This window comes from Mastacembelus armatus, chromosome 14 (assembly GCF_900324485.2).
Source record: "Mastacembelus armatus chromosome 14, fMasArm1.2, whole genome shotgun sequence".
NCBI lineage: Eukaryota > Metazoa > Chordata > Actinopteri > Synbranchiformes > Mastacembelidae > Mastacembelus > Mastacembelus armatus.
The window spans coordinates 23,840,244-23,863,696 of NC_046646.1; the positions used below are offsets into that span (position 1 = coordinate 23,840,244).

The following is a 23,453-nucleotide window of genomic DNA, read 5'->3' on the forward strand; positions in this document are numbered from 1 at the left end:
GTTGTGTCTGTTGTTTTGTTTCTTTGTTGTTGTTGTTGTTTGTATTGTTGTGTCCTTATTGTTGTTTTGTTTCTTTGCTGTTGTTGTTTTGTCTGTTTGTTATATTGTTGTTGTGTCTGTTGTTTTGTTTCTTTGTTGTTGTTGTTGTTGTTGTGTCTGTTGTTTTGTTTCTTTGTTGTTGTTGTTGTTTGTATTGTTGTGTCCTTATTGTTGTTTTGTTTCTTTGCTGTTGTTGTTTTGTCTGTTTGTTATATTGTTGTTGTGTCTGTTGTTTTGTTTCTTTGTTGTTGTTGTTTGTATTGTTGTTGTTGTCTCTTTGTTGTTGTTATATTGTTGTGTCTGTTGTTTTGTTTCTTTGTTGTTGTCTTGTCTCTTTGTTGTCCTTGTCTTTCTTTTTTGTCGTCAGTCCTTTCACACAGAGGTTCTGGTCCAGGTCTCCAGAGCAGCATCTGACCATGAGGATGACTGGACACACTGTTCATGTGAGTATCAGGACAGTGTGACCACTTGGTCTTTTTAAAGGAGCAGTGCAGAGATTTATTTTTCAGCTTTGTGCTGCGACACTCAGCTGCACACACTGATGCATGAATGTTATTGAACACACAGCAGACTCACTGTGAAGATCTTTAAATTGCTGTTCCAGGGTTTCTCCAGCAGGGGGAGAGAGGAAGCACGTGTCTATTTAACACCCCCCCCCATGAGGCTCCAGCCTGACAATCATGTAGTGGCAGGCCTTGATAAAACGCTCAGCTCAGGCTTTGTGCTGGTGAAAATGTGCCTCGCTGCTTCACTGGGTTTCACGTGTGTTTAGATCTGGTGAAATCTCACAATTAGAACAAACAGAGACTCATGGGAAACAAAAGGAGCCACGTCAGCTGTTATTAGGGTGGATTCCAGCCTGGTAAACACTGCTGGAAGAAGTATTCACATGATTTACTTAAATACATTGACTACTATGTTGTAAAAATACCACATTATCAGAAAGAATCCTACAGTAAAAGTACAGAAGTATTGTAAGTTAATACACATAAAATATTTGAAATAAAAGGATGGATTCTGACCTTTACAGTTTAAATGATTCTCTCAGACATTATTAGACAGTGGGCACTGAGGCAGCAGTTTACTGTAGGAGCTGGAAGGTCAACTGGTCAGGCTTTTATCAAGTTTTATCAGCAAAATATACTCAAAGTATCAGTAAAAGTACTCATTGTGCAGTAAACTGGTCCCTGTTTTCCTGTTATATCTGGATGAATATTCCTGCTGCTTTAATGTACATGTTGGACTTTACTGCAGTAGCTATTTAGGATTGGACCATCAACTTCATTGATATTTCCCAGTACTCTGTGCAGCATTTACTAAATTATTTATTTCTCCTTTAAACTGCCCAATCCTTCACTCCTCGTTTTCCAGTCTGAGCTTCCTCCACTGTCTTACTCTGAATGAAATTACAGCGTGAACCTCGGGCTGTTACGAAGCGTCACCGCTGCCTGCTGCCTGTTTATTTCAGGTTCGGGCCTTCATGGACCAGATCAGCTCATTAATCAGCTGCTGGCTGCAGGTTTACTTGTTTGTTTGGCTTTGAAATTACATCTAAATACCAATTTGCAGAAAACACTTGGACCTTCCTATTTTTTCTCCTGAACACTGCACCACTTGGCCTGTGTGCTGAGAAATGAGGCCTTAAAACCGAGGAGCAGTAAGAAACACTCCAGCAGCTGGAGAGGCTCTTGACTTTCAACCCTAAAACTCACAGGCTGCAGCGACTGTCTGTAAAATCCCAGAGGCTTCAGGCTGCAGCTCCGATTTGTCCTCTGCCCTTCAGTGAGCACTGCAGCAACACGGCAGGCGAGGCTGTGCTGCTGTGGACGGAGCGTTTCTGCAGGGAACAGGGCTCGGATAAACCACATACAGCGAACAGCCTCCCAGAAAAACATCCAAGATCTCAGAGCGTCACGGGATTTTTTTAATGAATGGCCAAAAAATCCGCATTTGTCATGTAAACAGCAGAAACACTGGACAACGTTCACATTCACAAATGGTAAACACAGATGACGGAGAGTTGACGGAAGAAATAAACAGATAATAAAAATATAATCTATGATTAAATGAACAAATCATCAAATTATTCTTTTGCCTCTCATTTCCCAGAGATCCCAGATTTGTGCATCGTCCCTGAAATGAACGTGAAGCAGTTTTCTGGTAAAGTGTTTCACATCAAACATTTAAAAACTGATCTGTCAAATATTTTGAAACCATGAAAATCAGCTTTGAACTATAACTACACGTCAAAAACTTCAAATATCTCATTACACAGTTTGACTCGATGACAGTACCAGCAAAAATAGACACATGTACTCAAATACTGTACTTCAGTACAGGTACCTGTACTACACTTTCCATTTTCACCTACTTTTACTTTGCACTCTACTGCAATTCACAGGCAAATACTGCACAATTTACTGCACCACACGTATTTAAGATCTTGGTCTTGTAGTTATTTTGTAGATGAAGGTTAATAACACTGAACATATAAACGGATGAATTATTTTCTGTCATCTGTTGTGGAAGAAGGACTCAGATCATTTACTTCAGTAAAAGTGGAAACAACAATGTAAAAACACCAAAACATTCAGAGTATTTAGCAGTAACGCAAAGAAAATAAAGCTTTGGATCAATGCAGGGAAGTAAAACCTTGGACACATGGCTTTTAATATGAAAGTGGATTCCTGAACTGCTGCTTTTACTGACGTCAAGGTAAAAACTTCTTGCACCTGTATGAAAATAAAAACCAAACAACTCATGTCCACAGCCTGAGCTTCTTCTCGCTGTGGCCCAAAGTGCTGTTCATCACCTGCAGCCTCCTTAACCTTATTTCTCCTCCTCGCTGTCGCTGTCCTCTAACAGGCGGGACTGAGACGCCAGCCGCTGAGCCACGGCCGTTACCATGGCGGCGCCCTTCCCGCTCCCGTCCTCCGAGACGAGGAAGGTGATGCTACACTCGGGGGCGAGTTCACGCACCGTCGCCTGGAGCTCCTCACTGAAACTACAAGAGGAGGAGAGAGGGGAGGAGAGAGGGGAGGAGAGAGTGGGAATGAGGGGTCAAGATCAATATAATAACATAAAGTGTAAATAACAATAAAGAATTATTTTATCAGAGGAAGATACAGCACAAGGTCTCTTCATGGTCATGATCATGAAAAAACTTCAACCGGTTTGTGTTTTTAATGAATTATTATTGAATAAAATTAAATTAGAGCTTTGCTTCCTTTTAAATTAAAAGGTTTTTGTGTTTGACTGGCAGGAGATATGGTGTCTGTGTTTGATTGACAGCGGGTGGAGGGGAGTGTCTGTGTTTGATTGACAGCGGGTGGAGGGAAGTGTCTGCGTTTGATTGACAGCAGGTGGAGGGGAGTGTCTGCGTTTGATTGACAGCGGGTGGAGGGAAGGGTCTGTGTTTGATTGACAGCGGGTGGAGGGGAGTGTCTGCGTTTGATTGACAGCGGGTGGAGGGGAGTGTCTGCGTTTGATTGACAGCGGGTGGAGGGGAGTGTCTGCGTTTCATTGACAGCGGGTGGAGGGGAGTGTCTGCGTTTGATTGACAGCGGGTGGAGGGGAGTGTCTGCGTTTGATTGACAGCGGGTGGAGGGAAGTGTCTGCGTTTGATTGACAGCGGGTGGAGGGGAGTGTCTGCGTTTGATTGACAGCGGGTGGAGGGAAGTGTCTGCGTTTGATTGACAGCAGGTGGAGGGAAGTGTCTGTGTTTGATTGACAGCAGGTGGAGGGAAGTGTCTGCGTTTGATTGACAGCAGGTGGAGGGAAGTGTCTGCGTTTGATTGACAGCGGGTGGAGGGAAGTGTCTGTGTTTGATTGACAGCAGGTGGAGGGAAGTGTCTATGTTTGATTGACAGCAGGTGGAGGGAAGTGTCCGCGTTTGATTGACAGCAGGTGGAGGGAAGTGTCCGCGTTTGATTGACAGCAGGTGGAGGGAAGTGTCTGTGTTTGATTGACAGCAGGTGGAGGGAAGTGTCTGCGTTTGATTGACAGCAGGTGGAGGGAAGTGTCTGCGTTTGATTGACAGCAGGTGGAGGGAAGTGTCCGCGTTTGATTGACAGCAGGTGGAGGGGCATGTCTTTGATTGACAGCTGGTGGAAGGAAATGTCTGTGTTTGATTGACAGCAGGTGGAGGGGCGTGTCTGTGTTTGATTGACAGCAGGTGGAGGGGCGTGTCTGTGTTTGATTGACAGCAGGTGGAGGGGCGTGTCTGTGTCTCTCTTACTTGGGGTGTTTTCTGTAGACCGTCCCATCCACCCCCACAGTGGTATTCAGATGGGCCACCCCGCGGTTGGCACGGATACGGTTGGCGATGGTTGCCAGGGCAGTGGCGCAGAGACGGGCGGAGCGGGAAGAGACGGCGTCACAGACCAGACGCACCACACGGGCGTCGACCAAATTCCATTTCAGATCCAAGTGAGTCAGGACTTTCTGGGCGTTCTCCAGACCGTGGTCGGGCCTGAACCAGAGACACAGACAGGAAATACAGAAAACCACCATGGAGGACAAGAAGGACTTCATAATGACCCAGTCATGGAGACTCCCCCCAGACTGAAGGAGGAAAGTGAAACACAGTTTAGTCTTTTCATAAAAATATAAACTAGATTTTGTGGTGATCTGATTTTTGTTAGGTTGAATCCAGAGGTATTTCTGATACAGGTGTAGTAGATGGAAACTGAAACTATATTATTGCTTCCTGAGAAAAACCACAATACTTCGCCACAGCCATAGTCGTAGTCCTGTTTGTGTTTTCAGACACTCACTCCTCGATGTCAGAGATGAACTTTGTCTGGAATTTGCTCGGGATCAGCAGCGCCTCTGACGCCTGGCCTTCGAACAGCAGCTTGTCCTGGGTCAGCTGTACCAGCACCAGCCGGACGATCTCGCCCAGATACATCCCGCTGATCATCTTCTCGAAGCTACAGCAGGAAACAAGCAGAGGGGACCTTAAAGCAGTGGCTCTGTGAAACCAGTAGTTTCTATGTGCTACTGTTACGCCTGCACACACAAAACTGAGGAAAACAGTCAGGCCTCACATTCAAAGGTGAAGATTTATTCATGACATTTTATTAAAATGACTGGGGCTCGACTGACTGATGATCCATCATTTTACTAATCCTCATACACACATGTGGACGCCGGGGTTGATGGACGTCTTGTCCACCTCTATATCAAACTCGGTCTGGATGTCTTTCAGGCTGCCGTCGTCTCCAAAGCCGCCCCACTCTGTGTTGATGCACATCCGGCCGTCCTCGCCTTCCACCCGCTTCACGTTCTTCATCTCCTCCATGTAGCAGGCGTTGGTTCCCGTCCCTGCAGAGGAAAAAGTTCAAAAGGGTCTAAAGGTGAGATCAGCTGGAATATTCATGTCTGAGATTTAACATGAGACAACACATCTCTGTTGTCTCTGTTAACAAGGAACTAACTCAGCCGTGTATTAGTTTCGACTGATGATGCTTTGCTTTTCACTGAGTGGCACAAAAACAGCAGGTAATGATCAATAACCAACTAAATAATGAGGAACTGCCTTATAACTTGATTTAACTCAGTAACTGTTCAGGATGATGTTTCGCACTGTCTCTTTCTGTTCACTCTTGTTTCTAAGTGGTTATGTAAGAAAGTCTTTGAGTCTTTGTGGTTGTTTTGTCTCTTTGTGGTCTTTGTTGTCTCTTTGCTGTTGCTGTCTCTTTGTGGTCTTTTCTGTCTCTTTTGGTCGTTTCTGTCTCTTTGTGGTTGTTTCTGTCTCTTTGGTGTTGCTGTTGCTGTCTCTTTGTGGTCTTTTCTGTCTCTTTGTGGTCGTTTCTGTCTCTTTGTGGTCGTTTCTGTCTCTTTGTGGTCGTTTCTGTCTCTTTGTAGTCATTTCTGTCTCTTTGTGGTCTTTTCTGTCTCTGTGGTCGTTTCTGTCTCTTTGGTGTTGCTGTTGCTGTCTCTTTGTGGTCTTTTCTGTCTCTTTGTGGTCTTTTCTGTCTCTTTGTGGTCGTTTCTGTCTCTTTGTGGTCTTTTCTGTCTCTTTGGTGTTGCTGTTGCTGTCTCTTTGTGGTCTTTTCTGTCTCTTTGGTGTTGCTGTTGCTGTCTCTTTGTGGTCGTTTCTGTCTCTTTGTGGTCTTTTCTGTCTCTTTGTGGTCTTTTCTGTCTCTTTGTGGTCTTTTCTGTCTCTTTGTGGTCGTTTCTGTCTCTTTGTGGTCGTTTCTGTCTCTTTGTGGTCTTTTCTGTCTCTTTGTGGTCTTTTCTGTCTCTGTGTCGTTTTGTCTCTTTGGTGTTGCTGTGCTGTCTCTTTGTGGTCTTTTCTGTCTCTTTGTGGTAGTTTTCTGTCTTTTGTTCTTTTCTGTCTCTTTGTGGTCTTTTCTGTCTCTTTGGTGTTGCTGTTGCTGTATTTGTGGTCGTTTATGTATCTTTGTGGTTTTTTGTTCTCTTGTGGTCTTTTCTGTCTCTTTGTGTTGCTGTTGCTGTCTCTTTGTGGTCGTTTCTGTCTTTGTGGTTTTTTGTCTCTCTTTGGTGTTTGTGTGTCTTTTGTGGTTTTTGTCTCTTTGTGGTCTTTTCTGTCTCTTTGTGGTCGTTTCTGTCTCTTTGTGGTCGTTTCTGTCTCTGTGGTCGTTTCTGTCTCTTTGTGGTCTTTTCTGTCTCTTTGTGGTCTTTTCTGTCTCTTTGTGGTCTTTTCTGTCTCTTTGTGGTCTTTTCTGTCTCTTTGGTGTTGCTGTTGCTGTCTCTTTGTGGTCGTTTCTGTCTCTTTGTGGTCTTTTCTGTCTCTTTGGTGTTGCTGTTGCTGTCTCTTTGTGGTCGTTTCTGTCTCTTTGTGGTCTTTTCTGTCTCTTTGGTGTTGCTGTTGCTGTCTCTTTGTGGTCTTTTCTGTCTCTTTGTGGTCGTTTCTGTCTCTTTGTGGTCTTTTCTGTCTCTTTGGTGTTGCTGTTGCTGTCTCTTTGTGGTCTTTTCTGTCTCTTTGTGGTCTTTTCTGTCTCTTTGTGGTCGTTTCTGTCTCTTTGTGGTCGTTTCTGTCTCTTTGTGGTCATTTCTGTCTCTTTGTGGTCTTTTCTGTCTCTGTGGTCGTTTCTGTCTCTTTGGTGTTGCTGTTGCTGTCTCTTTGTGGTCTTTTCTGTCTCTTTGTGGTCTTTTCTGTCTCTTTGTGGTCTTTTCTGTCTCTTTGTGGTCTTTTCTGTCTCTTTGGTGTTGCTGTTGCTGTCTCTTTGTGGTCGTTTCTGTCTCTTTGTGGTCTTTTCTGTCTCTTTGGTGTTGCTGTTGCTGTCTCTTTGTGGTCGTTTCTGTCTCTTTGTGGTCTTTTCTGTCTCTTTGGTGTTGCTGTTGCTGTCTCTTTGTGGTCGTTTCTGTCTCTTTGTGGTCTTTTCTGTCTCTTTGGTGTTGCTGTCTCTTTGTGGTCTTTTCTGTCTCTTTGTGGTCGTTTCTGTCTCTTTGTGGTCGTTTCTGTCTCTGTGGTCTTTTCTGTCTCTTTGTGGTCGTTTCTGTCTCTTTGTGGTCTTTTCTGTCTCTTTGTGGTCTTTGTTGTCTCTTTGGGGTGGTGTCTGTATTCTTACCGATGATCATGCCGATCTCACAGCTCTGGTCCTTGTAACCACAGCTCATCATTGTGCCCACTGTGTCGTTCACCATAGCAACCGAGCCTATACGGTAGTCCTGCAGTGAGAGAGACAGCGTTTACTTATAAATAACCAACAAATAACCAGCACACCTACACACACATTATCCTACAGCTGTCCCACAATGCCATGCTGCTTTTAAATCACAGTCTGAGAAAAGAAAGAAGAGACACATCCAGATCCAGTCACATCAAAACAGCCTGAAGCCTCTGAAGAAGATAAATGAGTCCAGGCTGAAACGTTACAGCACAAATGAATATTCAGGTTCTTCATTAATCAGAGACCAGGTCTCTCTAACTTCATTATGACCTCGAAGGTTGAGCGCTGAGGCAGCAGAAACTCCTGTCAACAGTCTGAACATTCACCTTCATGAAGGAGAATTTACCACAGCACTAACAAACACTCAGTACTCAGACTGTTTCAGACTGACCCCTCTCCTCTCGATGGCCTCTTTCAGTAACTTCACCACGTCTTTCCCCTCCACTCCAGAGCAGTTGAAACCTTTGGTCCAGCGGATCAGGAAGCTCTGTGGAAAAAAACGGACCCAGAACCAGAACATATGAATTTCTTCATGATAAAAAGTAAACTCACTGTTTTAAAACCTGGGACAGTTTAACATGATAAAAGACAAAAGCTTCAAGTTGCTTCAGTTATTGTGTGTGTGTGTGTGTGTGTGTGTGTGTGTGTGTGTGTGTGTGCGTGTGTGTGTGTGTGTGACCTTGTCGATCTCCTTCTGTTCGCAGGGGAAGGAGAAGGTGAAGCCCAGAGGAAGAGTCTTTCCCTTCAGGTTCTGAGAGTCGAGGAACTCCCCGAGACATATGGCGATGTGGTCGAACAGCTGCACAGACAGACAGATGTTTTCAGCTTTGACATCTGGAGGCCAGTGTGTCGCAGGTCAACGATGGTACACAGAGTGTTAGATATATCTGCGATCAGGTGTCCTGCTGGTTCGCTCTGAGCTCCAGTGAGCAGGTTAAACATCAGAGGTCACACAAATACAATGTCTGTGCTGTGAATTTGCTCAGACGCCTGAACCTGCTATGAACCAGGACTGACACTGAGGTCTGTTGATGCAGCTTCTGTGTTTTATGTAAATCATGTAGGTTTTGAATAAACTCTGTGTATTTGTACAGTTTCCGTCACCTGTTTTCCAGTTCCCAGCATGATGCTCTGAGGGATGGCACAGATCTGACTGTCCATCTTCAGCACTTTCTGCTCCTCCACACGCACATGAAGGACACGGAAATTTGTCCCACCAAGATCCAGGGCCAGGAAATCGCCTCTCTCTGCCGGGACAAACAAGGCGTCAGGTGATCAGGGGCATTTTCTGCACTTTCAAACCAGTCGACTGCAGCAAAGACCAAGGCCAAGTAACAGAAAGGCCCCAGGTCCATTGGGATTCAGACCCACAACCTGCTGCTGTAAGGGGACAGTGCTAACCACTGCTCCACTGTGCCGCCCATCAATAATCAATAATGTATCAGACTGTGATTTACTGCCATAGGGGGAATATGAAGGTAAACAAATCATTTAAAACACAACTGTGCTCTGGACTTTGGTGGAGTGTTGCATGTTTCTGTCTTTCAACACGTTTCAATAATAGATAATAAATCATCTTCCTATAGATTAGATCAGAATCCTAATAATAATGATATAAACATCTAAAAAGATCTGAAAATAAAAACTGAACTTTACCTGATGACAAAAAACAGTATAAATAATTTTACCCGTCCCGTCCGGCGTAGCCCTGACGAAGGTAGGCAGCATCTTAACCGGCGCCCTGTGATGAGTTTGTTTCCCCAAACCTCGGACCAGATCCTTCATCAGCCGAGCAGAAACCTCCTGCAGCTTCTCCAGAGGCAGCTGGAACTGGTCCAGGTGGGTCTGCACCTGAAAACACACGAACACAAAAACCTGAGTGGACGCGAAACAGGTCGGAGTCACGTTTGTTCTTTTTCTTCAAAGATCCTGTTTCCAAAACAGTGAAGGAAAAAGTTCACATCTTTGTCCACACGATGGCAGCGTTTCAAACACAGACAGACTACGGCTGCTGAACTTTTCCTCCTCAGACTGTTTTCTCACTGTGTTTCAGGTCTCTGGCCCAGTTTCAGCTTCAGGGTGTCAAAAATGAGATTAAAGAAAAAAGACCAAACAATCGAGCAGAAACAATTTAACGAAGCAGGAAGTTACATCTTTAACTCCAGCTGAATCTGAAAAGCCCCATTCAGACAGAATTTGAGCCACAACAATTAGTCAGTGAATCAACCAACAGAATATTTTGATAACAGCAAAAAATAAAAACCACAAATAGAGAATCTCAACAAACAAGTGGGAAAAACACAGAGATGCAGGACGACTGTTTAATTCAAGTGTTTCCTCTTTCATTAAATCTGCACTTTGTCTGCAGTGAAATGACTGGTCCACACAAACCGACTGGAAAAGAAGGTGAGCTGAAGACTTTTATCTAGAAAGAGCGTCTCAGATTCAGAAAGCATCAAACTGCGACACATTGAAGTGACATTCGTAACATTTGACCTCTGTGGTTTGTCACCGGCTGTGCAGGAAGAGACAATCAGTTTCAGGAAGTCCTTGTTTGATACTGGGCAGATTCTCCGATTAAGAAATCACAGAGTTCAGATTATTGTTACTCACAAAATCACATGAATCATGACTTTTGTTTCCTTAATTTCACATTTTTAGAATCCCACTTTACAGCGTCATGCTCATAAATTTCTCAGAACAAACTCTGAGCAGGACACATGGAGGAGTTGCACCCAACACTCCCAGAAAACCTCCTACAGATTCTTCCCAGTCGTGATGTGGAAATGTTTTCAGCCGTTTACCGGAGAAGCAGAACTGTGTCACACAAACCGTGAACAGCTTTCTGAGAGGTTTTCCTGCAGCAGGCCCAGGGCTTCATGCTTTTACCTGACAGACAAGTGGGAGCACCGTGATCCACTACTGGGTCAAACTCTCAGGGGACGTACCTTCCTGAGCGTGTCTGCAGGGATCCCCTCCAGGTGCGGGTTCGGGGCGTCTCCACTCATCTTAGCCTTTTTGTCAATGGTGGGGCGGCTCTCACAGTTTGCCTGAGTGTTGCTCATCTGGACAAGATGAAGGACATTAGGACATTTTAGACATTAAAGCACATCTGAAGCTGGAAAAATGAAATATTGACCTGATGAACATCAAATCTGAGAATTATCAAAGTTTTATGATTCGTCGTGAGGGTAACACAAATGTTTTGATTCGATGTGAATTTATCTGAAAGTTTCTGAAACTTTTCACCCACAGCTGCAAATTACAACCACATGGTGGCGCTATAGACAAGATCACTGAAGTCTTTACAGTTCACCCTGAGTCTAAACCTAATTTTATTAGTTACTGAGGTAATTTAGTGTAAAATGGTCCTAATGTCTAAAAAACACTTCACCTCTCATTAGTCTGGAGCAGCAAAAAAACAATATGGCTGAAAAAGAGTTAACTGCTTAGCTTGGCATAGCTGCTAAAGTCAAATACATGAAGAAAACTATGAGTTTAGTTTTTAATGATTTTATGGATTTCAGTTCTAAGCTCTGACTGTCAGCAGGCAGATGTTGTCATTTTAAAACATGTTTCATTAGCATCCGACCAGTTTTGCCATCAAACCCTCAGCAAGTGATGAAATATACATATGAAGGTTTTGTTGTGCAGCTTCATGACACGTCCTTCACAGAAGCAGCAACAAAGCAGCTACTACCTGCACGAGCTTCAACAGCCAATTAAATCAGATTAGCCTCAATGATTAGAGCTGATAAAACTTTAGACTTTTTATTTCTCACTAAATATCACAAGATCCCAAAGAACAAAATATCTCAGGAAACTATACTTTTTCCTGTTAAAACTCAAATAAAATCTTGAAAACTGAACAGCAGCATTACAGCAACTACACAAATCAATAACAGTGATGATAGTTTCCAGATTGATTTTTGCTTTTCTGCCTTATTAAAGAAAACAACACAAAAAGCAACTTTCAGAGCAGCAAACACACGAATAAAAGAGTGTGTGACCCTGTAAACTCACCAACCACGACTCTCCCTCTGGAAACAAATCAGAACTAACGCAACTTTCATTGGAGCTAAAAACGCTGAGCGATGAGGTGATCGTCACAATACTGAAGAGGAAGAGGAAGAGGAAGGACAGTTTGACTTTATGTGTTCACTCAGTACGTGTGGTTTGTCCTGATGCAAATATCTGTCGTACTTCAACATTAAAAGTAGCTACCCAGCTGGTATATGAGGTACTTCAAATTAGAAGTATATAAGGTAGTTATATACTGAGCATACTTGGATTAGACTCAGCTCCTGACAGGTGTTCCTAATAAAGTGACTACATATAACAGGTTCTGACATAAACAGAAACCAAACATTACATCTTGCGCCAACAAGACACACCTGTGAGGCAGGAAAAGAAGAGGAACCAGAGCAGATATCAAGAAACTTGAACTTTCTGTTCAAGGACTCTGTTTTTGTCGACATCAACGACACTGTTGAAGAGTCTATGACAATAATTTAGAATAAGCCCAACGATTTGTTGCCAGGGGAATATTTAATATTAAAAACGTCTTATGGACTGGGGTTAGGGTTAGGGACTGGACTGTTTTGTTTTTTTATGAATCACTAAAAACCCCTTGAATAAACACAAAGGTCATGACCTCAGCGAATCCCCAGCGGACGACAAGACTCCGGATCAAGGTCCTGTTTCTTTTCTGGGAGGAGTCTCCTTCAAGATCAAATTACAGGCCAAGTGGAGGCTGTTGGACTCAGCCCAGGGAAGATTAACAGACTAATCTGACTTGTGTTTTGAAAACCACAAAAATGTCACCATCCTTGAATTAAAACCTGCAACACTACTTTTCCAGTACCTGGCTAAGGTATAGGTGAGCCACACCCTGCCAGTCACACCTGAGCAGGTACATAATCTACGTCAATGTGTCACTCTGGCTGATCCCAGACCGAGGCTTTTCTTTTCTTCCAGATACTTTAAAGTTCAGCCCTAATCCTCCAAAAACCACTGCCCTGCCTGTTTTCCACCTGCCCTGCCATTCCAGCTCCTGATTGGCTGAAAGCACCTGATCCAGGTCATCAGCAGAGGGCAGGACAGGTGATCAATGGAAAACAAACTGGACAGCAGATCTCCAGGACCAGGATAAGTGACCCGTTTTAAGTAGGAATCAAAACCAAATGAAACAGGTTCATGAAATCCAGGTGTGTCATTTCTGTGTGGAGCAGCAGCTCCAGCAAATAAGTTTGTGTGAGCCGCCTGAAGGCCACAGAAAACACGTCCAGACAAATCATGCGCTGACATCCTGAGATGTTCACACACCGGCTAAGTCCACATCAGAGGGACTTCAGATCTGGGCTTCAGTGGGGCCCCTGGGCAAGAGGAGCCGCTGGTCTATGTTTTAAATATCAAAATGTTCTTTAAGTCGTAACTTCATTCGTAAAACGGTAAAAAGTGTAGTGACTCACCTTTGCGTCCCGCGCTGCTACAACTGACAGGAGTCAACTTCCTTAATGAGGAGCCGAGTGTTCGAGAGCCGAGTCTGGCACCGCGGTGACACCCACCCACCTGGGACGCGCCTGTGGCGTTTACGCGCGGCGGCACGAATCGAAACAGTTGATTTCAAGAAACGACCCGACACTAACGACGAAACCCGAGCGGGTCCGAGTGGTCACGGAGCCGGTGGTCACGGTGAGGTCAAGGTGACCAAGGAGAAGCGCTCGTGCAGTTTGCAGCCGCAGGTGCTTCTCCGCGCGTAAAGGCGCACGAGGAGCGCACGGTGGAAATACTGCACGTGGATCAGGCGAAACTACTTCAAGTTAAAAAAATAAAATCGTTTTGTGACTTTTTCTTGTTTCCACAAAGAAAGAAATGAAGTTTTCACCAAAACAAACCGCGTTTAAAGTCACAGAGACTTGAATCAATTATTGTGGTTTTATTGATAACAACAGCCAAAGAATGACGGGAAACCAGGTGGGACAATAAGGCCCGCTATTATTTCTTAAGAACATTAACTTGTACTTGTTAATGTTTTGTTAAATAATTAGCAAACGAATGTGACTGCGATCACTGTCCACAGCAGAACAATCACATTTAAGACTTTTTCAATATCTAAGGCCTTTGTTGAATTTCAGTGGCTTTGTTCACACCGGACAGACATTTTTGAATCTAATCCTCGGCCGTTTGGTGAAACTGAACATTGTGACAGAGTCTTTCAAAACAGCAGGCTGCAGGTCTCGGCGTTGCATCAGGGCATCACAGGAAACACAGACCTGATGGTGTCACCGTGATACACAGGAGGAGAAAACAGAAAAACAGAGAAGATACGTGTTTAGTGGTTCAGCTGCTGTGAAAACAAACAAAACAGAATCTCTTCCATCAACATGCAGCATGTGCTCAGTGCATCACAGAGCTCCCTGCAGGCTGACGTGCTCAGACTGTGGCGAAGGCCAAAAAGGGGAACAAAGAACAACAGAAGAAGAATTTAATCACCAGCAACCGCAGGAAAAGTGTCAGACACTTCCCTGTGTTTTGGTCAGAAGGTGGAGAAAATGGTCCACAGTGAAAACAAGTGATGGTCAGAGCAGAAACTGAAGGACAGAAGGACTGAACATTTCTGAGGGCCCACTTGAAACAAACCCACTCCCTCAAAAACAAAAAGGTTTATTGGTCTCTGCTACGTTCACTGTCAGTGGGACAAAACAAAGATGTTTCTCATGATGCTGTGATGAAAGACTCACTGCACTTTGTTGACCGTATAAGGGAAAAACAGTTTCAGGCTTCAGGGGCACAGCACTTCCTTTCTCGCGGCAACAACCGGTTCCTGACCAGAGATCTGAGATTTTTAAAACTAAGTATTTCAGTTTCACAGCTGGTAAAACGCCGACACCCTCCCCGTGTTAGTGAAGAGGGTGTTTCAGTATCATTTGGCACCTTAAAGATGAAATGATCGGTCGAATAAACAACGAGGAAACGTGCAACACTAGTCAGCTTTTCAGCTTGTTGTCTCCGACCCTGTGACCCGGACTCTCGACACCGACGATCCAACCTGCTGCTTTTCTGCAGAAGTGATGAGCATCGAGACGCAGGAAGTCACAGAAAACAAACCGCTTGTGTTTCAGAAAAGTGAATCTAATCGCGAAGTAGCAGCCGTCACAGGTAAAACTAAACTCAATTTGGACAAACTTTGCTCTGTAGTTTGGTTATAGAACGTTTCATCTAGCAGCCTCCCAAACAATGACCTGACACAGCTCTGGGGGCTGCAGTAGTCGTCACTACTCATTAACCCGCTGATGGTTTTCTCCATTTATTGTCTTTAAAACGTCAGATACAGCCAAAGAGGCCTGTCATGCAGACAGCACACCAAAGGAAACGCTTTGGTTCAGGAGAGGTAGTCTGGAACACCGACAGCACAACATTTAGTCGCACAAAAAATCATAATCAGGCTTCTAATGCATTTTGAAGAGATGTGAGATTTTGAACATCCAAGTGTTCGACCTGCGGAAACATCCAGAATTTGACATCAAGAAGAAGGTGATTTAAACCGTAACGCGACATCGTCACTTAAGGCTCAGGGTTTCCAGGTTTTCGTCCTCATCGTCGTCTGCGGCTCAGCTTCTTGGCTCGCGGCTGCTTCCTGAAGTCGATCAGGCAGTCGGTGGCCTCTGAGATCGACGTGAAGGACCTGATGGGAGAGTCACTAATCCTGAACTCCTCTTCATCCTCACCACCACCATCATCATCATCATCGTCCCGCAGATCGATGATGTCTCTAAGGGCGAAACAGAAGATGAACACACAAACCATTTGAAGAAACTGCACTGGTGGAACCTGAGGTTGTACCGTTACACAGGTTCTGTACTAGTACTTATGTGTACTGATATGAAGTACTTTACTTTCACAGGGAAAATATACTTTTTACTCCACTACACTTATCTGACAGCTGTTATTAGATATAAATTATGTTTCTAAATATTACACATTTTAAAGACTAAACTAGTTCCTGAAGGTAAAAGTATCAAATATTTCACAAACTGAAAAGTAAAATTTGAGCTTTCACTACTTGTTAACTGGTTTTACTAGTAAACGAAAACATCTTTAGTGGTTTCAGCTCATATTCGTTTTCTGTGGCTCCAGTTTCTGTTTTGATTTCACTTGATCTCACTCACCCCGGCTGCAGTCTGAATCCAGACGGTCCGGCCTCTGTGGACACAGGACAACAACAACAACAACAACACGTCAGTGGATCTACTGAAGGTTTTGATTCCACTTTCACTGAAACACGCAAAATCTACAGATTTTCAACAGTAAAAAATAAATAAATAAATAAAAACAAAACAAAAAAAACAAAATCAAAGAGAGCAGTGAAATCCTCAAATTTCAGACAAGCGTTTAAGCCCTAACTCCAGGAAAACATCCTAAAAGTGTCTCTGTCCCCTGGAAAGCAGCCGAGGTTGAAGTTGGGATTCTGGCTGAAACGCTGGACTGATGTGAGATGTTCATTCAGTGCTGTCATCAGGTCAAAATCTGGACTCATCCAAGTATCCTGGTTTATGACCAAAAACCTCTAGAACGTACTCCCATCATGCTCTGCTGTACTTTGCTTAGAGCTAATTAGCATTAGCACATTAACATTGCTGCTGAAAGACTTGCCTGAATCCTGGTCTGTCTGCTCCAGAGCCGACAGCAGATTTCCTTTCTGGAATATCAGAAATATACAAAAAATGATTATTTATCATTAACAAACAGTTCACATGGTTTAGGGCTGTGTGACGTGTCATCTCACTGTGTGAGCTGCTGAACAACAGGACTCACCGCTTCACACTTCAGTGCGTGTCGCTGGATGCAGAGCTCAGTGTGATGGCCAAAGTCCTCCCCACAAACCATTTTCTGACAGACGTAACATTTCTCCTGCCTCCTGTGGAAAATACAACAAAAACCAAACACAGTAAAAAAAAACAAACAAAAAAAAAAAACAGTCGGAGCTGCTGCCGTTAAATCCGACCCGTCATCCCTACTTACTTGTTGGAGGGGTTGTGTGTCTCTTCAGCGCTCACATCCGCTCGCCTTGTTCTCGTCCTTCGTGGCTTTAATGACACTACACAGAGGAGAGGAAGGGGTCATCTTAAACCATGAGCTGAACTGAAACCTGACGGGAACAACGGTTCAACTGACGATTACACGTTTTCCTTTTCACCACGAGTCAGTTCACGTGGTGAAAAACATTTGGTCTGGGTGTCTGCAAATATTTGTTTTGCTAAAACTTAATGAAACCCAACTGAAATAAGGAAAATAAGGACTATGAAGCATGATGCATTTTCTGTTTGAACAACTCCACCTCTTCATTTGTTCCTGCCCAACCAAAGACCAAGTCCTGCCCACAGCAGCTCCACCTGCAGCTTCTTCTCAGACATGTTCTGGATCAGAACCAGCTATAAACCGTCTGTGGTGTGAAAATGGTTTGTATATCTGCAGTATAGGTCTTCCACTTTCTGAATGACCAATACAGACTACCGCCCCCTGCTGGTGTGGAGAGGTATTTCCTCTCACTAGGCACAGATAATACAAGCTGGTTGGAGTCTGTGTGGTGCGTTCAGGGACAATTTGTGGTTCGGATGAAGGCGACGTTCAGCAAAGCAACAATCAGCCAGAAGTACTACATTTCTTAAGTCAGTACTGATGAGCTGAAGAAAACCCGATGGCATTGGCTGACTGTTGCTCAGGTGAAGCAGGGGAGCACCACCCTGAACTGTCAGTAAAATCTGACACTAACATCAGGATCGAACAGGCACCAAGAATAAAGTTTGTCTCACCCTGCAAGGAGCCGACTTCAGGCCTCCTCTCATCCACGACGGCCACCTCTGTATAACAGTACGCCGCGTGAAGCTCGATCTCGGTTGCAGGGAAGGAGCCCTGACAGATGGGACAGTCCACACTGGTTTCGGGAGTTGAAGGGATGGGACCAAATTCCAGCTCAGGAGACACTGATCTTCGAAGCTCGCAATCCTTTACCTCCTTCACATCTGGATGCCCTCCGTCCGTGTCTTTTCTCACATCTTGTCCTCCAACATTCGTGCACACAGGGATCTTTTCCTCCATCTTCCCTTCCCTTGGGGCTGAAACAGTCACATGTGTTTTTTGTTTTTCTGACATTGGCCTTCATTCAAAAACTCTATTAACCGAGAACCTGCAGTCTTACCATCCACTTCCATCTCCTCCTCCTCCTCCTGCAGCTCGTCTCCAGCTGGAGAATCTTGGAGAATTATCTCCACCTCCGGGCGCTCTGGACTTTCAGATCGGAGCTGTGAAGAAATCCCAGTGGGGTGAGGGGACGTTTTTTGGTGCTAAGCAGTGAAATGGGTTTTGCACCATAAGTTGCACGTTTGGTCTCATGCATTATGTATTTTAAGGTATTCCTCGGGTATTCCTTTTTGAGATCCAAAACACGAACTCACCTTTGCTCCGTCGTCAGTGTCGACCTGCAGGTCCTGCATGCTGTCGTTGTCGCTCAGTTGTGTCTCTGATGTTAAAAGCAGAAGGAAACATCAACATGCTTCTACATCCCAAACATCCCCCAAAGCAGTGAAAACATGATCCCACTGTGGTGGAAACATGGAGAGTTAACGTGGCGGCTTCAGTACCTGGACAAACGTCGAAGTCATCAGCCTCCACCTGTCCTCCTTCGCCTTCTCCTCTCTCATTCTTCTCTTCTTTATTCTTCTCTCTTTCCCCCTCCTCCTCCTCCTTGTCTTCATCCTCCTCTGCCTCAGCTGGAGAGGAATCAGCTGCTTCACACTGTTTTTTACCTCTCCGTCTCAGCCTGACAACAAACCGATGCAATCCCATTTAATAATACATGTGTAATCATGAAACGCGAAACGACATCAACACAAATCTTCTTTCTCTTCGCTAATTAGGGTTTTTATCAGGAGTTCAAACTGTGAGTGTGAGTATTATCAGACTGACACAAAGTTAATACTGTTCAGTTACTGCAGGAAAAGTCGTGTTCACTGTGTTTAAACTGAAGCAGACTTCAAAAACACCAGCATGCAAAATAAAGTCCTCACTTTGTCAGTGAGGTTTTGAATGGGAGAGTCAGAGGAAACACAGCTGCTCACAGCTCATAGAAACTGAAAATACAGTGTAGGATTCCATCAGTATCCATTTTTGGTTTGAGAAAGTCTCATTTGCTTCCACCTTTCTGTGTCTGACCCTGTGTGACAGGCTGTTAACTCTCGGTTTGGTGGAAACGTGGACCTTAAGGAACTCGTTCTGTGTCAGAATCAAATTCCAACATGAAGCATTTCTCACTGAACCGGAGGAACAGCTCAGGCCGGTTTTACCTTCGAAGAACGTGAGGCTGAGGTGACTCAGAGGCTGACTCGGGTGAAGGGGATTTCTGTGAAAACATGTGTCATATTTGTTGAATGATTCACTGAACTGATCAAACTGAAACAGCATCAGGTTATGAGCATCATTCCCTAATCTCATTATGATGAATACAAAGTGTCCATGAACCACAGTCAGACTGAAGCTGAACTGAAGCATTTTAAACAGGATTCATATTACTGCACTGTGCAAATCCTGTGTCAGGTGCTGCAGAACCTCAGCTCCAGTCTGCTGTGGGTTTGCCGATCTCAGTTTTTGTCTGAAGCTCTGAATCTTTTTTCGGCAGGAACACAAAGACGTCTGAGACAGACAGAGTTATTAACTGGACAACAAGACTCAAGAGGCACTTTCAAGCCGCTGTCGTACCTGTGGCTGTGGCAGGATGGCCTCCCCCCACTCCGCCTTCCTCAGCAGACACCTCTGAGCCTGCTTCAGACTTTTCTCATACACCTCCAGCTGAGCCAGGATCACCTGAGAGCAGACAGCGTGTTAGACTGGTACACCGTATTATCTTTTAGGATGGGGTGACTGAGCCTTTTCCAGTGTGGGGCCTAAATCCCAGAGCTCCCTCTCACCGGGGAATTGTTTTAGATGGATGGGCTGTTTTACATTTTACTGGTTTTCTGATGTTTATTTAATGTTGATTGTTTTGTTTGTCTGCACATCTGTCAGACACCAGATGTTTTCAGTGGATAGAGACAAAGACTGAATGTTACTTATCGTTGCTCCTCAAACTAAAATGTTTTTTTTTAAGATATTCAGTGTCAGATATTCTGCTAAAGATTAAAGCTGTGTCTCCTTTTGCTTTTACTCTTGATGCTTTAAGTATTTTTTCCTTCTGCACAGTCACTAAATTAAAGGACTTTACTGCGTCTTCTATTAAGTTCGTGCCTTTTTTGTCTGTATTATTTAGTGTAGTTATGAATAAACCTGATAAAGAAACGGTTTACGTCACCCTAAACCAGTGGCCTCATGATCAATGCATCAGTTTTGGTTTTTGGTCTGGTCACGGTCCACACTAACAAACCCAACACACAGCAGATCCCACTACAGCAACGAAAACTGAAAGAACCTCAGGAAGTCAAACATATTCACTTTACAATAACACAAGTCAGACAGACAAACAGATCAATTCATTGTGTCAGATGAAACTCACCTGTGTGTAGCTGTCTGGGTCCAGGCCTCGTGGGCAGAAGGGAACCCCCCAGTAGTAGTGAACCGTCTGCCCGCCTGTGGGCTCCCTGGCCTGGGCTATCGCCCTGATGGCCACCCCCTCGCTGCTGGCTGGTTGTGGATCTTGCTCTGTGGTGGAAAGCTGGCTGTGGATGCAGAAGAAGAAGATGATCTGAGGGAGACGTATTTGTTCAAGCAGCTTTGGTCCTTGAATGTCCTGAGACTCCAGGTGGAAACTGGAAACTGGCAGCAGATGGATTTAATATCAGCAAAGTCTGGATGCTTCTCGCCCATCCACTCCTTCTTACCTCAGCAGTTAATGACCAGACCTCAACCACTTCAAGAAACACAAGCTGAAGCTTTGAGCATCACGGTCCTTAAACCAAATACGACTGAACATCCGTGAATCTTAAAAACAAGCTGAACTGCAGGAACAAAACATCTGTGGGAACCTTGATGCACATCATCAGGCTAATTAGTGACTGTGTGGAGTTTTCTCTACCTGCTGCTGGACTCGGGTGTCCCTGGAGAAGCCACGTGGTTCAGGGCTGCAGCCTGGACATCAGCCTGCTGAACAGGCCTCTCCTCTGGGAACACGGGGCTGGGAGAGCCCACCGGCTGCAATGAGGCAAAACCACAGCTGATGACACATTCAAAGAAAACCCTCACTTCCCGAAAAAAATATTTGAACATATTTCGACATCATTCTTCTATTTCAGTGTGTCTGGTCAACAAAGCCCATGAAAAGGCCTGAACTAACAATGAATGAATGATCCAAACAAACAGGAGGAAACATGCATTTGTTAGGGACTATTTTTAGCAGCGGATTAATCCACATTTGGCCTCCAGTGAGTTTTCGTGGCAACAGGACGGTGTATGAAGGACTGAGTCATAATAAACAACATCTGATGTGTTTTTACTATCGATGTCACACATTCACTGTCCAGTTCTATCGATGGGATTTACTGACCAAGACTGAACATTCCTTAAAGTTGATCAAACTAAAAGTGCTGCAGCAGAAATCCAATCACCCCAAACGCAGGATTAAAATGGTTTCTGGTGTGTACCGTGACATTGTTGTCCTCATCAGACGACAGCAGCGTTATGTTGCTGGTCCGCTCTGCTGTGGGTGAGTTACACTTTTTGGGGGCTTCAGTCAGCTCCTGTGCATCATCTAAACCAGAGAAGAGCAGAGAATCATTGAACCACACGTTACACACCTGGACCCCCGCAGACAGCGCACTGTGACATTTGGCCGTACCTGACTGAGAGGACGTGGTGGTCTTAGGTCGACCACCTTCACTCCACTCAGTCTTGTCATCCTGCAGAGAAAAGTGACAGAAAAACGAGCAGGAAATTACCAAGTGTGTGCATGTTGTGACTGACGGGGAGAAAACGTCCCTCTGACGACTGAAAATACATTGATCCATAATTAAAATGACACCTGCTGCTGCTGTTTACTAAGTTTATAAAACATGACACTGTTATGGATCAAACTATTGGACAACAATAATATTACAGCTGAAATGGTAAGTCATTTAACTTAGAGTATTATTGTTATTACCTTAGTATCTGATAATAACTAAGTAATTTTCCTGCCTGGAAAAATATTTCATGGTTCCATCTTCTCAGATTGTTCTGATTATATTTAAATACTGCTTCTTTAAAAACGCAGCTGGTGATTGTGTGTGTGTGTGTGTGTGTGGATGTTTTCTCCTTTCAGAAAGGAAAGGGCCTGATTACTCTCTGCATCACTGCTCCCTGAAACCCTGACTCACCGGCCTCGGACTCTGAGAAGGACCCTCGACACCAGGTGAGTTCACTTTAATATCTGAACCTCTGAGCTCTGCAGCTGAAGGAACCACACACGACGTCTTCTCAAGCTGACTCTCGTGTTGCTGTCCCGTTGTGCCGAACACTGGGCTTGTAGAACAGCCATGACTTTGCTCAGTCTGTCTTTGGTGGGTCTCTGAGAATACAGGACTTGTTGATCTTTCTAAGGACCGGAGATTCCTGGGAAGGGCAGGACTTCTCGGGAGCTCAGCACTCTCAGGCTGACAGGACACAAATCTCACAGAGGAGGTTACACTCTCCTGAGAAGAGTTTAGGATCCCTGAGTTTGCACAGATAAGGATGTGGGGTTTGCAGGCACTTGAAGAGCCGTCATGCTGAGGATTCCTGCCAAATACTGGACTATTCCCACGCTCAGGACTCAGCTCCATCTTGCAGCCATCACCCTGATTAGTCTCGGAGAACACAGGACTTTTAGGACACTCTATTGTGTCACAGGGACTTTTGGCAAACGTGGGGCTCCTGTGATGCACAGGCAGACATGGTTGAGTGGAGGTCAAACTGTCCGAAGAGCACAACACAAACCCTGAGGTTCTGCAGGTTTCCAGCAGGTCCTGGCTCAGCCGAGGGACGTGGACCTCAGCTCTGCATCCTGTCAACGGGAAGACGGGGGATTTACGAAGCTGACAGTCGTCCTTCTGGTTTGAGTCAGAGCTCTGAGAAGACAAATACGTGCACAGTTTAGCAGGTTGTATAGCAGCAGTCTTTAAGTGAGAATGTAACGGTAGCTAAAGCTGATTACAACGAACCTGCGAGTACAGTACCTGCTCAGAGAGAGAGTCTGACGCCTGAGAGCAGATTTTCTGTGTCTGTGACAAGTCTGGCATCTCCAGCAAAGGGCTTCCATGTGTCCTTTTCCGCTTTTTATTCCTGTTCTCTTTTTTATCTCCATCTTTGTTTCTTTCTGGGAACACGCCAAAACATGCTTTCAAACCCACAGGAACTTCATGTAACCACTTTTTTCTTTTCCTGCTGTGGCACTTCACTGACCAAACACTATTTATTGACAGAAGTGAATGTTCAGAGACTCACCTTGGCTTATGTGGGTCTCCGTTTGACAGACGTCCCCTGACGCTCCCTGATCAACGGCAGACGTCCTCTTCCCCTCTGAGTACAAGAGTTTCCGCCGAGAGCTGAGCCTGAGTGACGCCGCAGCAGGGAGCAGGCGCTGGCTCTGGGAAGGTTGTGTCTGGCCAACCATCTACGAAACAAAAAACCAAGAGGATCCCTGAGATAACAAGTGACAACTGGATGATGACGCAGCACATGTCCCCACAGAAAACCGACCGTGTACTCACGCTGTCCTGGATGGCTTTCTTCATGGTGTCTTCCTCTTGCTGCAGCCTGAGCGCAGTGACA

At 44.7% G+C, this 23,453-nt stretch overlaps 2 protein-coding genes and 1 long non-coding RNA gene across 7 annotated transcripts in view; 1 reads left to right on the forward strand and 2 right to left on the reverse strand.

Moving 5' to 3' along the window:
- Positions 1-1,942: 1,942 nt before the first annotated feature.
- On the reverse strand, positions 1,943-13,298 carry LOC113142702 (hexokinase-2-like). 2 transcript variants are annotated; one of them, XM_026327851.2, is made up of 11 exons: positions 13,151-13,298; positions 10,628-10,744; positions 9,368-9,530; positions 8,784-8,926; positions 8,359-8,478; positions 8,071-8,166; positions 7,578-7,677; positions 5,181-5,364; positions 4,815-4,970; positions 4,277-4,510; positions 1,943-3,043 (listed from the first exon to the last, which is right to left on the reverse strand). In XM_026327851.2, exons 2-11 carry the CDS (start codon positions 10,742-10,744, stop codon positions 2,869-2,871), a joined length of 1,488 nt encoding a protein of 495 aa, XP_026183636.1. In that variant the 5' UTR covers positions 13,151-13,298; the 3' UTR covers positions 1,943-2,868. The 2 variants fall into 2 exon arrangements, with proteins under 2 accessions (XP_026183636.1, XP_026183637.1); XM_026327852.1 differs by lacking the exon at positions 13,151-13,298 and adding an exon at positions 11,703-11,810.
- A 1,152-nt stretch (positions 13,299-14,450) lies between these two features.
- LOC113142703 (uncharacterized) lies at positions 14,451-19,943 on the forward strand. Its single transcript, XR_003296979.2, has 3 exons — positions 14,451-14,840; positions 18,906-19,145; positions 19,357-19,943. It is a non-coding gene; the product is annotated as an uncharacterized LOC113142703 (long non-coding RNA).
- Positions 14,958-23,453, reverse strand: part of uimc1 (ubiquitin interaction motif containing 1) — a 9,689-nt gene continuing 1,193 nt past the window's right edge. For 3 of the 4 annotated variants that reach the window (XM_026327848.1, XM_026327847.1, XM_026327849.1), the window contains 19 exons: positions 23,393-23,453; positions 23,127-23,295; positions 22,844-22,998; positions 22,022-22,750; positions 21,505-21,565; positions 21,311-21,417; positions 20,746-20,861; positions 20,227-20,389; positions 19,437-19,541; positions 19,025-19,080; positions 18,323-18,501; positions 18,137-18,201; positions 17,881-17,983; positions 17,495-17,797; positions 16,704-16,779; positions 16,497-16,599; positions 16,335-16,380; positions 15,851-15,884; positions 14,958-15,453 (listed from right to left, as the gene is read on the reverse strand). The exon at positions 23,393-23,453 is cut by the window's right edge and continues 58 nt beyond it. In XM_026327848.1, coding sequence (XP_026183633.1) covers positions 15,276-15,453; positions 15,851-15,884; positions 16,335-16,380; positions 16,497-16,599; positions 16,704-16,779; positions 17,495-17,797; positions 17,881-17,983; positions 18,137-18,201; positions 18,323-18,501; positions 19,025-19,080; positions 19,437-19,541; positions 20,227-20,389; positions 20,746-20,861; positions 21,311-21,417; positions 21,505-21,565; positions 22,022-22,750; positions 22,844-22,998; positions 23,127-23,295; positions 23,393-23,453 — 2,809 coding nt within the window. In that variant the 3' untranslated portion in view covers positions 14,958-15,275. The remainder of the gene's footprint in view (positions 15,454-15,850; positions 15,885-16,334; positions 16,381-16,496; positions 16,600-16,703; positions 16,780-17,494; positions 17,798-17,880; positions 17,984-18,136; positions 18,202-18,322; positions 18,502-19,024; positions 19,081-19,436; positions 19,542-20,226; positions 20,390-20,745; positions 20,862-21,310; positions 21,418-21,504; positions 21,566-22,021; positions 22,751-22,843; positions 22,999-23,126; positions 23,296-23,392) is intronic. The other variant, XM_026327850.1, reaches the window with a different exon arrangement.